The sequence below is a fragment of the Ursus maritimus genome, unplaced genomic scaffold (genome assembly GCF_017311325.1).
Source record: "Ursus maritimus isolate PB19 unplaced genomic scaffold, ASM1731132v1 scaffold_17, whole genome shotgun sequence".
In the NCBI taxonomy this organism is placed as follows: domain Eukaryota; kingdom Metazoa; phylum Chordata; class Mammalia; order Carnivora; family Ursidae; genus Ursus; species Ursus maritimus.
This window is the reverse complement of record NW_024424119.1, coordinates 57,389,212-57,402,776: the sequence shown is the minus strand read 5'-3', so window position 1 is coordinate 57,402,776 and position 13,565 is coordinate 57,389,212. Positions and strand designations below refer to the sequence as shown.

At 56.3% G+C, this 13,565-nt stretch overlaps 2 protein-coding genes across 3 annotated transcripts in view; one reads left to right on the top strand and one right to left on the bottom strand.

Moving 5' to 3' along the window:
* BRD3 (bromodomain containing 3) overlaps positions 1-8,503 on the top strand; it is a 35,032-nt gene extending 26,529 nt beyond the window's left edge. For both annotated transcript variants that reach the window (XM_040632155.1, XM_040632154.1), the window contains exons 10-12: positions 2,157-2,449; positions 3,544-3,672; positions 5,307-8,503. In XM_040632155.1, coding sequence (XP_040488089.1) covers positions 2,157-2,449; positions 3,544-3,672; positions 5,307-5,422 — 538 coding nt within the window. In that variant the 3' untranslated portion in view covers positions 5,423-8,503. The remainder of the gene's footprint in view (positions 1-2,156; positions 2,450-3,543; positions 3,673-5,306) is intronic.
* A 1,692-nt stretch (positions 8,504-10,195) lies between these two features.
* Positions 10,196-12,774, bottom strand: BRD3OS (BRD3 opposite strand). The gene is made up of 2 exons (XM_040632168.1): positions 12,643-12,774; positions 10,196-11,796 (listed from the first exon to the last, which is right to left on the bottom strand). The coding sequence occupies exon 2, from the start codon at positions 11,223-11,225 to the stop codon at positions 10,971-10,973; it is 255 nt and encodes an 84-aa protein (XP_040488102.1). The 5' UTR covers positions 11,226-11,796; positions 12,643-12,774; the 3' UTR covers positions 10,196-10,970.
* Between the last annotated feature and the right edge of the window lie 791 nt (positions 12,775-13,565).

The following is a 13,565-nucleotide window of genomic DNA, read 5'->3' as shown; positions in this document are numbered from 1 at the left end:
GAAGGGACAGGCCTTGGTGTCTGGAAGGAGGAGGACAGGGACGTGGGGAATGGGGCATTTGGGCCTTGGCAGCTGGCTAGTCAGCGGCATTAGCTAGGAGTGGGGGTGGAAATGGTTGGGTTTTGTCCTCCCTCCCTTTTCAGAGGGGAGGCAGAAATCAGGTTTTCTTGTAATGTCTGTCTGGTTTTGGTGTCAGTATAACACTGGCCTCAAAGATGAGTTGGGAGTATTCTTTTGTATTTCCTGGGTAGATTATTATAGAGTTGGTATTAATTCTTAAATATTAAGTGGAACTCCCCAGTGAAAGCATCTGGGCCTGGAGTTTTCATTGTGAGAAGGTTTTTAATGATGAATTCAGTTATTTTTGCAGATACAGGACTAGTCAGGTGATCAGTTTCATCTTGAGTTTTGGAGATTTGTGCTCCATTTCATCTGAATTGTGGAATTTAGGGGCACTGCTTTGTTCACAGTGTGCCCTTATTGTCCTTTTAACCTCTGTAGGGCCTGTAGTGATGTGTCCTTTCTTTGGTAATCTGGTTTTTTTCATGGTGAATCTGGAGAGAGATTGCTGAGTTATTGGTGGTTGAATGAAGCTACCAGCATTTGATGTCATTGGCTTTTATCTGCTTTCACTTCCTGTTGTTAATGGTCTAATTTTTATTACTTCCTTTTGCTTGCTTTGGATTTAATTTGCGCTCGTAAAGTAGAAACTTAGATTACTGATTCGAGACCTTCTTTTCTAATGTAAGCATTTAGTACTATTTATTTCTATCAAAACAGTACTTGAGCTGTACTCCACAAATTCGATATGTATGATTTCATTTAGTTCAAAATATTTTCTAATTTCCCTTCTGACTTCCTCTTTGACCACGGGTTATTTAGCAGTATGTTGTTTAATTTCCAAGTATTAGGAGATTTTTTTCTGGACATGGTTCAGTTATTGGTTTCTGGCTTAATTCCATTAGGGTCAGAGAACATACTTTGTGTGATTTCAGTGCTTTTGTTAAGATTTATTTTATGGCTGAGAACTGGGGAATGTTCCGTGTGGACTTGAACATGTGTTCTCCTGCTGTTGGGTTGAGTGTCATCTAAATATTAGTTAGGGAAGAAACAAAACAGAAACGTGTCAGGTTAATTTGGTTGATGGTGTTGTTGGGGTCTTCTCCCCTCTTGCTGATATGCTTTATTAATCACGGGGAGAGAGAATCATTGGATCCCCAGCTGTAATTCTGATGTTTCTGCCTCCCTTTGGTTCTGTCAGTTTTGCTTCATACATTCTAAAGCTCGGTTTTTAGACACACACACATTGAGGACAGTGATGTCTTCTTGGTCAGTTGATCCTCTTCTCACTATGCTGTGTCCCTCTTCTTCCTGACACTATTCCTGTTTCTGAAGTCTCCACTGTCTGAAGTTAACACGGCCACTGCAGCTTTCCTTCGGTTAGTGTTTGCGTGGTATAGTCCCCCCATCTCTTTACTTTTAACCTACTTCTGTCATTGTATGTATAGTGGGGTTGGTGGACCACATGTAAGTTGGGTCTTGTTTCTTATCCAGTCTATGACTTTTAGTTGGTGTGTAGACTGTTTATATTTAGTGTAAGGATTGATACGGTTGCATTTCAGTCTGCCATTCCATTATTTTCTGTTGTCCCTGTGGTTTTTATTCCTCTGTCTCCCTTTTCTGCCTCCTTTTGGATTATTTGAGTATGGAGATCAGTTTTTGACCTGCCGAATCTGAGATGCCTGTGGGGTGTTGAGGGGAGCTAACCACTAGACTCTTTCCTGGCTGAGGCTAGAAACCCCCAAGTGGGGAGCAGTTTCTGCTCTGACCTCTGAAACAGGGTCTTCTATGTCCCTGCAGACACATATGCAGCCCTCAGACAGTCCACCTGGCTGCTATGCCCGGGGCACCACTTAGGGCTTGCCTCTTGGTAGAAGAGCCTGGTTCTGGAGAGGAAGAAGGCCAGACGGATGGGGGCAAGGAGCAGGGGCTCCATGGGGGTGGGGGTACATGGGCTGGGGTCTCCACAGGGGCTGGGGGGACAGGAGCTGGGGGCTCCACAGGGGCTGGGGGGACAGGAGCTGGGGGCTCCACAGGGACTGGGGGAAAAGAGGCAGGGAACTCCAAGCCACGGTGTTCTTTGCCTTGTGTCTCAGGCAGCCGAAGAAGGGTGGCAAGCAGGCATCGGCCTCCTACGACTCAGAGGAGGAGGAAGAGGGCCTGCCCATGAGCTACGACGAGAAGCGGCAGCTCAGCCTGGACATCAACCGGCTGCCCGGGGAGAAGCTGGGCCGCGTGGTGCACATCATCCAGTCCCGGGAGCCCTCGCTCAGGGACTCCAACCCCGACGAGATAGAGATTGACTTTGAGACTCTGAAACCCACCACTTTGCGGGAGCTAGAGAGATATGTCAAGTCTTGTTTACAGAAAAAGCAAAGGAAGCCATTCTGTAAGTCGTGGGGACAGAGCACCATGCTCGCCGTCCCCTCCCTCACCCCTGCCTCCCCTCCTCCCCTCTCCTTTAGGCCTGGGGGGGAAAGCCAGGCAGTGGGGTGGGTCACTCTCCTTGCCCATTCCCACCGTGTGCCCCAAGGACACGGTTTGTGCTCAGCCGGGCCCTTCCTCCCTGCTCTGGGCAGGTGGGCAGTGCTTTGCACATCTTGGCCGTCCCAGGACAGGCAGGAGCCCTGGGTCGGCCCCCAGCCCCCATTTGTTTAAGTGCCAGTGAAGGTCTTCGCCACGAGCCTTCCTGAGGCTCTGTTTGGGACCAGGGCTGCAGGTGACCTCTCGATGGTCCCCTGCTGGGAAAGACCAGTTCCCTTTTGCCTGGAGTTGAGGGTCCAGAGACCTTCCAGGATGGACGTTGGCACTGGCCCGGGCTTGTCCCGGAAGTCAGCAACTTTACTGGATGGGGACGAGGCACTGCCTGGGGCAGTGCGTCCTGGGGAGTGAGAGGAAGGGCAGGCCTGAGGCAGCCCCGCAGCTGCAGGAGAGCTGGGCAGTGGTCCTGGCCCCAGGTCACACCCAGGGTGTACCTAGGCCTGCGTGGGGCCCTCCCAGTGGGCTTTCTCCGTCACTCTGAGGGGTCAGTTGCTTTCTCCTGGATGGAGTCGCATGAGCCCTGCAGTCAGGCACATCTGACCCTTGGTAAGTTCTCCTTGGACTCAGAGGTGGTGGCACAGGCTGCCAGGCAGTGGAGGCCTCCCTGCTGAGCCTGAGAGAGCGCCGCATCCGCGGTGGAGGAGAAGGGCTAGTCGGAGGGTCGGCGTCAGGTCTCGACTCTGCCCTCCACACCGGGGACGGTGTCGCCAAGCCCCATGTGCCCCGTCTGTGCACTGTGTGGAGTGGGGACGGCGTGAGGGTCACAGGAAGGGCTTTGCCTGTGGCGAGGGTTTGTGTCGTCCTGTCCAGAGCCTGGGCAGCCGCCGTGCGGGGTCCCGGCCCACGTTGTGAGCCCCCGGGGGGGCTGGATGGCACCTGGAGGCTGCCCTGCTGAGCTCCAGGGGTGGCCGCCGGCCGGCTCAGCTCTGTGCTCCTCTACAGCCACGAGCGGGAAGAAGCAGGCGGCCAAGTCGAAGGAGGAGTTAGCTCAGGAAAAGAAGAAGGAGTTAGAGAAGCGGCTGCAGGACGTCAGCGGACAGCTCAACAACAGCAAGAAGCCCGCCAAGAAAGGTACCTGCGTGCGGGCCGTGCTGCTGCCAGGGCTCGGGCCCCTGCAGCCCCTGCTGCTGCTCTGGCTGGGGGTGGGGGGCGGGCAGCCCCAAGCTTCAGGCTGCGGCTCGACCAGCTAAGGAGCTGTGTGTCCTTAGATGAAGCTCTCAAGCTCCTGAAACCCCAAGTCCCTTGTCTGTGACCCGGGGGCCAAAGCCCCGGTCCTGCAGGGAGCTCCAGCACATGGAAGGTGTGTGTGAGTGCGCCCCGTGCCAGAACCCCCCGGGGAGGACTCCCTGGAAGGGCCTAGCTGTGGTCTTTGGGCGTAGACCCCATGGCTTGAGAGCGAGTGGGGTCCTGACCCCCGGCAGCAGCTTTCTGGCTGTTCCCAGGCAGGAGACAGGTTCCAGCTCCCTGTCTCCAGCTCCTGTGCTTTGTGGACAGTGGGGTCTTCTTTTAGGTGAGCGGGTGATTTCACTTCTTACCTCTTTCCTCTGGAGCCGGCAAGAAAGGACAGATCTTTTTCCGAGCCCCGGGGATGGTGGGGCCCAGGTCATGAGTGGTCAGAGTCCACGATCATAGGGCAACTGGGTGCCGCCACCTCGCCAGGTCCCGCTTGCCCTGCCCGCTCCCTCCAAAGGTGGGGAGGGCCCCCTTAGATCACCCCTGGGAAGGGCAGAGTAGGCACCACGTGACTGACGACTGTCTTCAAACTGCTGACCTCCCCCCACGCCCCATTAGTTCCTCCTGGTGGACCGCATTCGTGGTTTCTAGACTCTGGCATATGGCGATAGTTTTGTGGCCCTGTGAGCTATTCTGCTCACACTTCTGACACCAGGTGTGTGGGCTTCTGCACTCCCAGGTGCAGGTGGGGTCCGGCAGTTCAGTTCCCTTCGGACACAGTTTACTTAGGGGTAGGTCAGAGCCCACAGGTGGGGGGGGCACACCCCCACAAGACCGCCCTTCTCTCAGGTGCCAGGTGTGAGTCCCGGGCCTGCCTTACTGCTGACCTGCAGGCTGTACAGTGGGGCTCCCGTGACCCTCTGCTCAGGTCTGACCGTTTGCTAGAAAGTGCTTTTGCTTACTGCATAGTTTATCCTAAAGGATACAGCTCAGGAACAGCCAGATGGAAGAGAGGTGCAGGGAGAGGCATGGCAGGGGCACGCAGCTTCCCTCTCCTTGCCTGGCGTGCCCCCCTCCCCGTGCCCCCCAGCCCGGAAGCTCCCGGCACCCAGAGTGTTTCAGCACTCTACCTGAGGCAGCCTCCCCTCCCCGGGGCTCCCCGCCCCGATCCCGTGGTTTTCCTAGTGACCAGCCTGAGCAGAAAGTCAGGTGTGAGCCACAGGGGCCCCTTGTGAATAACCAGAGACAGTCTTATCACTCAGGGGACGCCAAGGGTTTTCGGAGCTCTGTGCCTGGAACCCGGACAAAGGCCACGCGCATTTCTTTCCGTACCGTAACCGCATTGATGCAGACGTTCGTTTCAGCAAAGATTTGTTAGTACTGGTGGAGCGACGGGGTGAGGAAATGGGTGGGCTGAGGCTCGGGACGTGTGGGCGTGAAGCCGGTGGCTGTTCCGGAAAAGCTGGCGCGGCGAGTGCAGGGGTGTGTGGGGTGCGTGGGGGAGCGCCTCTCACCTGCTGCGTCTCCCTCAGAGAAAGCGGGCTCCGCGCCCTCGGGAGGGCCGTCCCGGCTCAGCAGCAGCAGCTCCTCCGGGTCCGGGAGCAGCAGTTCCAGCGGATCCAGCTCGGACAGCAGCGACTCGGAGTGAGCTCTGGACTCACAGACAGAACAAAACCAGCGACGTCGCGCACGCCGAAACTCTGCAGTGTTCCCTTCCACGGCTAATATACTACTTTCGTTCCACGGTGTGCAGCTTTTCTTTTTAACTCAGTGTTATGGTATCTTCCAGTTTTTGCTTTAATAGGTCAAAGATCTTTCTCGTGTGTACGTGAGGCTTTATGGGAAGGTGTGAGCCCGCATAAAGTCTTTTCTTCGTAGCAGAGTTCAGTTGCTTGGAGATGGCAACTTCAAACGCTGACCTGATGACCGTAGAAAAACATGTCAGATGTGATCTGAAGTTTCTTGCAAAAACCCCTTTCTTAGGCCCAACCTGGTCTGTAGCTCCAGAAAGAATTGTTGGAAAGGAAGTTTCTCTGAGATGGTACTGTACTGAGGGCTGTCAGCTTTGCCAACAGCTGTTGTCTCTGCCCTTCGCCCCGAGCTCAGCCCCGCGGCCCATCAGGGTCACCTCTTGCTGCGGGGGCGCCTGCCGGGGTGGGGGGGGCGGGGTGCGGGCTCCAGTCCGGGCTTCCGTGGGGGAGGGTGGGGGCGAGGCGGGTGGGCGCGGAGGGAGGGGCGTCGGGAGCTCCCGGGAGGGAACACGGGGGCCGCGTGTGCCACGCGCAGCTTTCCATACACTGAAACTTTTACCTCAACTTAAAAAAAAAAAAAAAAGATTAAAAAAAAACAAAAAACAAAAAACCACAAAAAAACAAAAGGAGACTTTTTTGTAAGGTTCAGCAATTTTCTACGAAAGTCCAGCCCAATGTGTGTCCCCAACTTGTGAGCTGCCGCTGCCGCACACTCTGGAGCCTTCTCCCAGTTTCGTGTATATATGAACACTTTATTTATTAACATCATTGGTCATTTTTTTTAAAAAAAGAAAAACAAAACTGCAAAAGAAATGCATTAAAAAAAAATAGCAGAAACGCAGGCCTTAGTGGTTGGAAGGAGAGCCCCAGACCCTGCTGCGATGGCGGACTGTGACCTCCAGGTGCTGGCGTCCCGCCACCTTGCCGGTGCTCAACCCCGTCTGTGCGCGGCCCGCCCCCGCCCTGCCCCGCGGGGCTCTGTGTCTGTGCTCCGAGTGCGTGGGTGGGATCTGGAGTCGCACAGGCATAGACAACTTCCGGCTGCAGCACACTCTCAGTCTTCGTTCTGTGTGTTGAGTTCTTTTGTACTCACTTCTGGTCTCTTTAGGACTGTTTTACAAGAAATCAATTTAGGGAACCCCAGTTATATAATATAAACTTTGTAATCTGAGAGAAGAAAATGTATAGTAAATCTAAGTCTTGATTTTTAACTTTCTATTGTAAAAAAAAATAATAATAATATACAGAGTTTAACAGAAGGTTATGTTTTGGTTTTGTTTTTTCCAGAGGCTGCCCTGCGGCCTTTGAGTGCAGGGACGCCCCACACTGCCCGCCTGAGCTCGGAGCATTGTGGCTTCGGCCTCGAGTGCCCGGGGCCGGCCGTCCAGGCCCCCCAATGGGGCGCCCCTCACCTCCCAGCCCCGAGGGCAGGGGCAGGGGCCTGGCTGGGCTCTCCTGGGGCGGGAGGAGCCTCTGGCTGCAGGAGGGTTCGTCCCCGAAGACCACACCAGGCTCCCTGCTCGAGCATTTTCCCGTTAGCACAGAAATGACTGAGACAGGGCGTTCTCCCAGACCTCCCTGTGAGGACTTCCTGGAGGTGGGTGCTGGGGGCGGGGCTGCGGGTGGCCTGGCCTTTGGTCTGGTGGCGAGTGTCCAGGCGGACAGGGGGACTGGTCATCCGTATCCGAGTAGGGGGGCAGTCTTTACAAATCCTAAAATGGATTTAGTTTCCACCGGCCCTTACGGCCACGGATGCCCTTACTGGACGTGGAACTGGTGAGGCGGTGGGTGGCGGGTTACCATGTTTCTTACTGCTGGTGATTCTGACGCTTGGTGAGTTTTGAGCCAGTTTGTTAAACTTTTCATTAAGTTTTGTTTATAATAAAAGATATATGTGGATTTTTCAAGTTGCCATTTTTTAGAGTTACCCTTGTGTTTCAAAGGTGTTTTCTAAGCAGATCTGTAACGGAATATTTAAACTAGGACTTTAATACACGACACGATGGATGGTGTTAAAACAGGATCTCTCTGGCAACGTGCAGCAGAGGGGGCTGGGGGGCATGGGGGGTGCTCCCGTGGAGCACCTGTCCAGCTGCGGGCATGGTGGGAGCCCGTGGCCCATGTGAGCCGCTAGCTAAGGGGGCGCGTGGTCCTCGAGTCCGGTACAGTGGAAGCGTTTCAGAGCACTTCACCATCCGCCGGCTCTGTGGGACACGTGGGTTCTGGAACATCTCTGCCCCTTTCCCCTGTCCCCCGGGAGGAGGCTGCTGGCCGCCGTGGTGCAGAGAGCTGCCGTCCATCCTGAGAAGTGTAGCTCGATGGTGCTGTGGTTTCTTAAGGCTTTCTGTGCAGACTTGAAAGCCGGTTTCTCTTCCGAGTTTGGGGGAACGTCCTCGGCCCCCTCGAGGTCAGCCTGTGGGTGTTTGCCATCTCCACGTCTCTGTGTTGGGGTGACTGCAGCTGGACAGGCAGGGCTGTTGTAGCACGGAGAGCCTGAGGGCAGCTTCTCACGGCCTCTTCTCGAGGGCGCAGGAACCGTGTGGTTAGGAGGTGGGTCTCCCGGGAGCCCCGGAGGCCCAGGGGCAGAGACCCCTGCTCATGCTGGGCGCCGTCATCTTGCTTACAAACTGTAAGATATGTTTTCTTTTTGTTTCTCTTTTTGTTCTTATGCGACATCCACGTCTGTGACAGCCCTCTGGGAAAAACACCACCCAGAGAAAGGATGCGTTCCACCCAGTGTAGCCCATTCCTCGATACTGGCATAACGCTTCCAGAAGTTTTTCTTTTTTATATTTAAAATGTTACTTTTCTGTATGATGTGCATGCAAGTTTACGGTAACTTTTCTTAAACTTTTTAGTGCCGTTTCTAGTATATTCCTGTAAATGTCAGTTACTGAAAATGAGTCCAATGTAAGTAGTTTTAGCTTGTTTATTGCAATGCTGGCCTCAACACAACAGAATAAAAATGGTAGAAAGTACTCTTTGATGTTTCTGGTAATCATGGACCCTTCTCCTGGGGCATTTGTTTTGTTTTCATAATAAAACCAAAAAAAGAAAAAAAAGAGGTGCCTCTACGTGCCTTTGCCTGTGCTTTCTGGTGGCTCCCAGCCCCGCGTGTGTGCGCGTGCGGGTTCTCCGAAGGCAGCCCGCTGCCCTCGCTGCTGCAAGCCGGGCCGGGGAGCTCCTGCTGGCTCGCACCCTGGAACGCGCAGCCGTTGGAGTAGCTGTGGTCCTCAGCCTGGGCAGGAGGCCATGGGGATTTGGGGGACATCGCTGTAGCCTTTCTTTTCCGCTAACCGTTCCCTAGAACAAGAAGCACGACCTCGGTCACACTGTGGTCCTCGCTCACTGCTGCTCCTCTCTGGGCAGATGCCTCCCCGCGCTCTGGCCGCACTGGGCGGGGTTCCCGGACGGCGGGCAGCCGACGCTGTCCTGCGGGCACAGTTGCCCATCTGCTGAAGTTTTCCAGCACGCAGCGCAGAGCCCGGCACGGAAGAGAGGCTTCTGCAAGGAATGGATGGCAGACAGGCACTTTGACGCAGTTTTCTGAGCAGTCATGGCTATTTGCGCCTGGCCTTGCAGAGCCGTCCTGGCTGTCAGCAGGTGCACCCTTCCAGCATCCCCTCAGTGTGCATGCGCCATTCTTGTCCAGACTCTTACCCTCTCTCATCCAGGTTGACCTCCCCAAGGACGGGGACTGGGCTGTGTCCACCTCGGTGGCCCCAGCCCCGGCCAGGGAAACCAGCCGCCCAGGCTTCCCTTTGGCAGTTGGTGGCTTCTACACTCTAAGCAGCTTAGCGCCCGCTGTCCTATGAGTGGCCAGTGCCTGTCGGTCACCTGTGCAGACACCAGCCGTGGCCAGTGCTGGTCTTCCCAGGTGCTGTCCATGCCTGGGGTCAAACTAAGCACCACCTGTTCTCAGGCTAATCTGAGGTGTGCGTCAGCATGCAGCACAGAGGCGTTCCAGAAGAGTCTGCAGTTTGCTTTCTTCCCAAGCAGGACGTAGATTGAGCTGCAGAGATGTTGAGCCAACGATCTGCTGGGTGATCCCGGTGTCAGGGCTGCTGGACGGACAGGCCCTATGGCAGGTCTGACTCGGTGTAGATGGGGCAAGCTTCCCTCTTCAACTCCGGGAGGAGATTCAGGAAATGTGACTTCCAACCGCCCAACCCACGCAGCAGGCCAGCCGAGCATCCATCACTAAGGACCAGGCCTCCAGCTGGACATTGGACGTTTGGGGAATGTGCTCTGACCCAGCAGTTCCACTTCTGGGATGTTTGCTAATGAACTTGCACACCCTCAAAAGAAGCACGTCTGACGAAGCTCAGGACACGCTGTGTACCGGGCGGCTACGGGAAGCGTGTTGTGGGCTCACGGGAGTGCTGCCAGTCAGACATGCAAAGCATGACGTACACGTCCATCTGGACATCTGGGCAAGAAGAAACCCCCAGGACAAGATGTGCAGTGCCCGCCGTGCCTTTAGAACCGTGCACGATTGCACATGCTCACACGGAGCTGCTGCTGGTGGCTGCCCGGGGAGGACACCCGTGCTTTGCTTAGTGCATTTCTGCGATTGGGTTTGTGGCAATCATTAGATTCAACCGTTGTTGAAACAAACAAGCCAAGTTAAGATATTATGAACACACAGATAAAAGTGAGGGAGAAAGGAGTGTCCCGTAGCATTTTTATTTAGAAAAATCGGCTTTGACAAAAGATATTCCTGCATTTGCATAGCCACGCAGACATCAGTAACAGCAGACGGCACATCCCTTGCAAATGCCTCACAGAAACTGTCCGCCTGAAATCTCTGTAAGCAGCTGATGTCGAACTTAAAAATGATTCGTGGTTTCCGTAATGTTTTTGGATGCTCTCATGAGCTCGCCCTCCAGTCCATGGAATCTGACGTGGAAGCTACTGTGGCGAGTTGCACACAGTACCCGTTCCTCGTCGTCGAGGGCCCCGCTGCGAGGCTGCTGCCAGCCGCTGACTCCTGCTTGGCCCCGCACACGATGCTTGGCCATACCTGACCCTGATTCCTTCGCCTTTTTCTAGATCTGTCCCGTTCTTTCCCAGGCAGAAGGCAATATTGGAAACAACCTAGAAAGTTTTGAAAAGGTTGTCTGAAGCCAGGGCATCCCTCTCTCTTGGTCTGCTTGGAAACCTAAGAGAGAAGCAGCATCGAGCTGTGTCCCGGCCCGGGCTGTGCCCCCAGTGCTGGCAGGGCTGGAACCGGCCCGGGAGCCAGGTCCACCGGTCGCATGATACAGCAGAGAGGGCTTGGGAGCCCCCACGAGCGTTCTTGGGTTCCCGAAGCACAGCTGGGTTTCCTGTTCACCGTCCAGAATCTCCCAGTAAGGCCTGGAAGCCACCACGGCCACTCACTGAGGGAAGCGTGGCCTGATGTCCGCACAGTTCAGCGCCTAGGCCCGGGGTGCTCTGCTAGGATTACATGATTGTGCAGAACTTGGACTGGCCCGTGTCCCGGGAGACTCCGAGCTTGTGTCTGTCCCGGACCAGGATAGCGTCGTTTCCGTACTGCGAGTACCACATGCTGCGGCTCCGGCTCAGGTAGGTCCCGGGGGGCCCCGATTCCAGCTGCTGCTGCTGCTGCTGCCAGATGAGCAAGGACGTGTCCCGGTACCGCAGCCGGGCGTAGCTTTCGGACAGAGCTTTCTCTGCCAGTGGCACGCGGCCGCTCATCACTGGCCAGTAGCTCCCCGCCCCCGGGCACCCGCGCACCCGTTCTCTCGGAGCCAGTCCTGGGCGTGGACAGCCGCCCGCTGCTTTACACTATGGGCACTCATCAACCACCGATCAGTCGTCGGGTCTGAGGATTCCTTATTTAACTCCGTGGTAAAAAGGACAGACTCAGGCCACGTGTAGGCAACGCCCTCAGGAGTGCTGCATTGCGAGGGAACTTGAGAGCAGCCTCGGAGCGCTGTCAAGACATCTAAGAGCCAGCGAGCAGCACAGGGGCGCCCTGGCCTGCACCTGATCAGATGTACAGCCGCCAGGGACGAGGCTCCCACCGCGGGGGCCTGGTCGGGCGTCCACTGTGATTCCGACACCTCGGCTCAGCCCACTTAACTTGGAACGATGTATCTGGTGCCCTGCATGAGAGGACATCGTACAGCTAGACAGATGTCGACCCCTGTCCCCGTAGCTGCCCTCCACTGATCCGTGCTTGGGTCGGCTTCCAGCACCGCCGGGCCGCTCTGATGGAGCCAGCGTCGTCTCAGTTCTGTGTCCTCAGCTCTCGCCCAGGCGGACGCTACAAAGAAATGAACATGCTGTCAGGTGTGGGGAGACAGCCCAGCAGTAAGGGGAGGCTTTACGACACACAATCTCAGCTCTTTTGGGATCAGAGCCCCAACTAAGCTACTGGCGCATGTCACGATTTCAGTTGCTGTCCGGTGACCCAGACTATGAGCCTGCGTTTAAGAGGCAGACCTGTGACTCCTCCCAGTGCCTTTATGAACTAACGGGGATACTGGGGAAGCCGCCTGTGGGAGCGCCAGTGTCTAGATCTGGGAAATGAAGGCCTAAGAACCTGAGCCGGCACCGGTTTCGGGACTGGTCCAGCAAGCGCCGGGCCTGAGAGGGGGTTCGCTCAGGCTGCCTGTGCTGAAGGCGGCTGGGAGCTCACCCAGCCACCAAGGCCCTCTTTCTGCGCCAGGCAGTTGGGAGGCCCCTGGGCTGGACAGAAAAGGGATGTCAGGTGGAAACCAAACAGGGAAGCATCTGCTAGCACCGCCCCCCCCCCCAATGCTTCCTTAGCTGCGCAAGATTTTTCTTCTGCATGGCCGGTGCCCTGGTCACCCAGCCCCGCCCTCGTTGCTGGCTGCCGCAGCTTCTCCCCAACTCCAGCGGCCTGAGCCCAGGAGCCCTTCAGGGCACCTCTGGTTGCCTCCCCAGCCTCCTGGGTGGTCCACCTATCTCACGACAAGGATCTCCTCGTCACCCTGTCCACATGTCTCGTTGCCCACCAGCGCCCCCCATCGCCTCCCGCCCCGGTCACCCGGGCCCCCCATCACCACCTGCTCCCCATCGCCTACCGCCCCAGTCACCCGCACCCCCATCGTCTCCCGCCCCAGTCACCCGCGCCCCCCATCACCACCTGCTCCCTATCGCCTCCCGTCCGAGTGACCGGTAACCCCCATCGCCAGGCGCGCTACCGCCACCCACCCCGCCCGCCCTTCCATCGCCTCCCGCCCCCGTCACCCGCCCCGGTCGCAGGCCGGCGCCACAGTCGCCCGCGCGGAGGGGCCTCGGAGGGGCCTTGGTGACGGGCGGGCGGCCGGGCGGGGCGCGTGGCGCGGGGCGGGGCGGGGCGCTCGGAGCGGGGGCGGAGCCGGTTGGCCTCAGGGCCGCGTTTCCATGGCAGCGCCGCAGGCATGCCCAGCCGAGCGCAGAGTCTGGGCAGGCCAGCCAAACGATCCCAATGGGGGGGAGCGACTGTGTCCCTGTCCTGTCACCGTCACTGTTGGTCCGAGCATTTTATTGACAGTAGTTTGTATTGCTGCTCGGGCACTTTTGCCAATGCTGTAGACTGTGCTGTCCGCATTCTTACTCCTGATAATCTATACATTTTTAAAAATAATTGTGGGGGTGATGCTAGATGGGGGATGGGTATTAAGGAGGGCACTTGTGATGAGTACCGGGTGTTGTATGTAAGTGATGATCACTGAATTCTACTCCTGAAGCCAATATTACGCTGTTAACTAAAACTTAAATAAAAATTAAAAATAAATAATTCAAGTCTGTCCCCTTAGGGCTCTCTCAAAATTATGTCTTGAACTCCCCTGTCCCCATGCTGTCCCTGAGAATTCCGCACCCCCTCCAGGCATACCAATAATACCCTCCCTTGGCCTCTGCCTCTCCCTTACTGGGTGTATTTCACGGTTTCCGCAGCGTTGATGAAGAAAGTGGTCAAGAAGGGCATCCATGGGGCGTTCCACCTGCGCCCCCCCCCACCCTGGTGCGCACCTGCACCACGTATGCCTATCTTGCACCCACACTGAGAGCTCCCGCCCGCATCCC

Bases quoted from the DNA above. Each gene is read 5' to 3' on its own strand.
- BRD3OS (XM_040632168.1), bottom strand. From the start codon at position 11,225: ATGAGCGGCCGCGTGCCACTGGCAGAGAAAGCTCTGTCCGAAAGCTAC.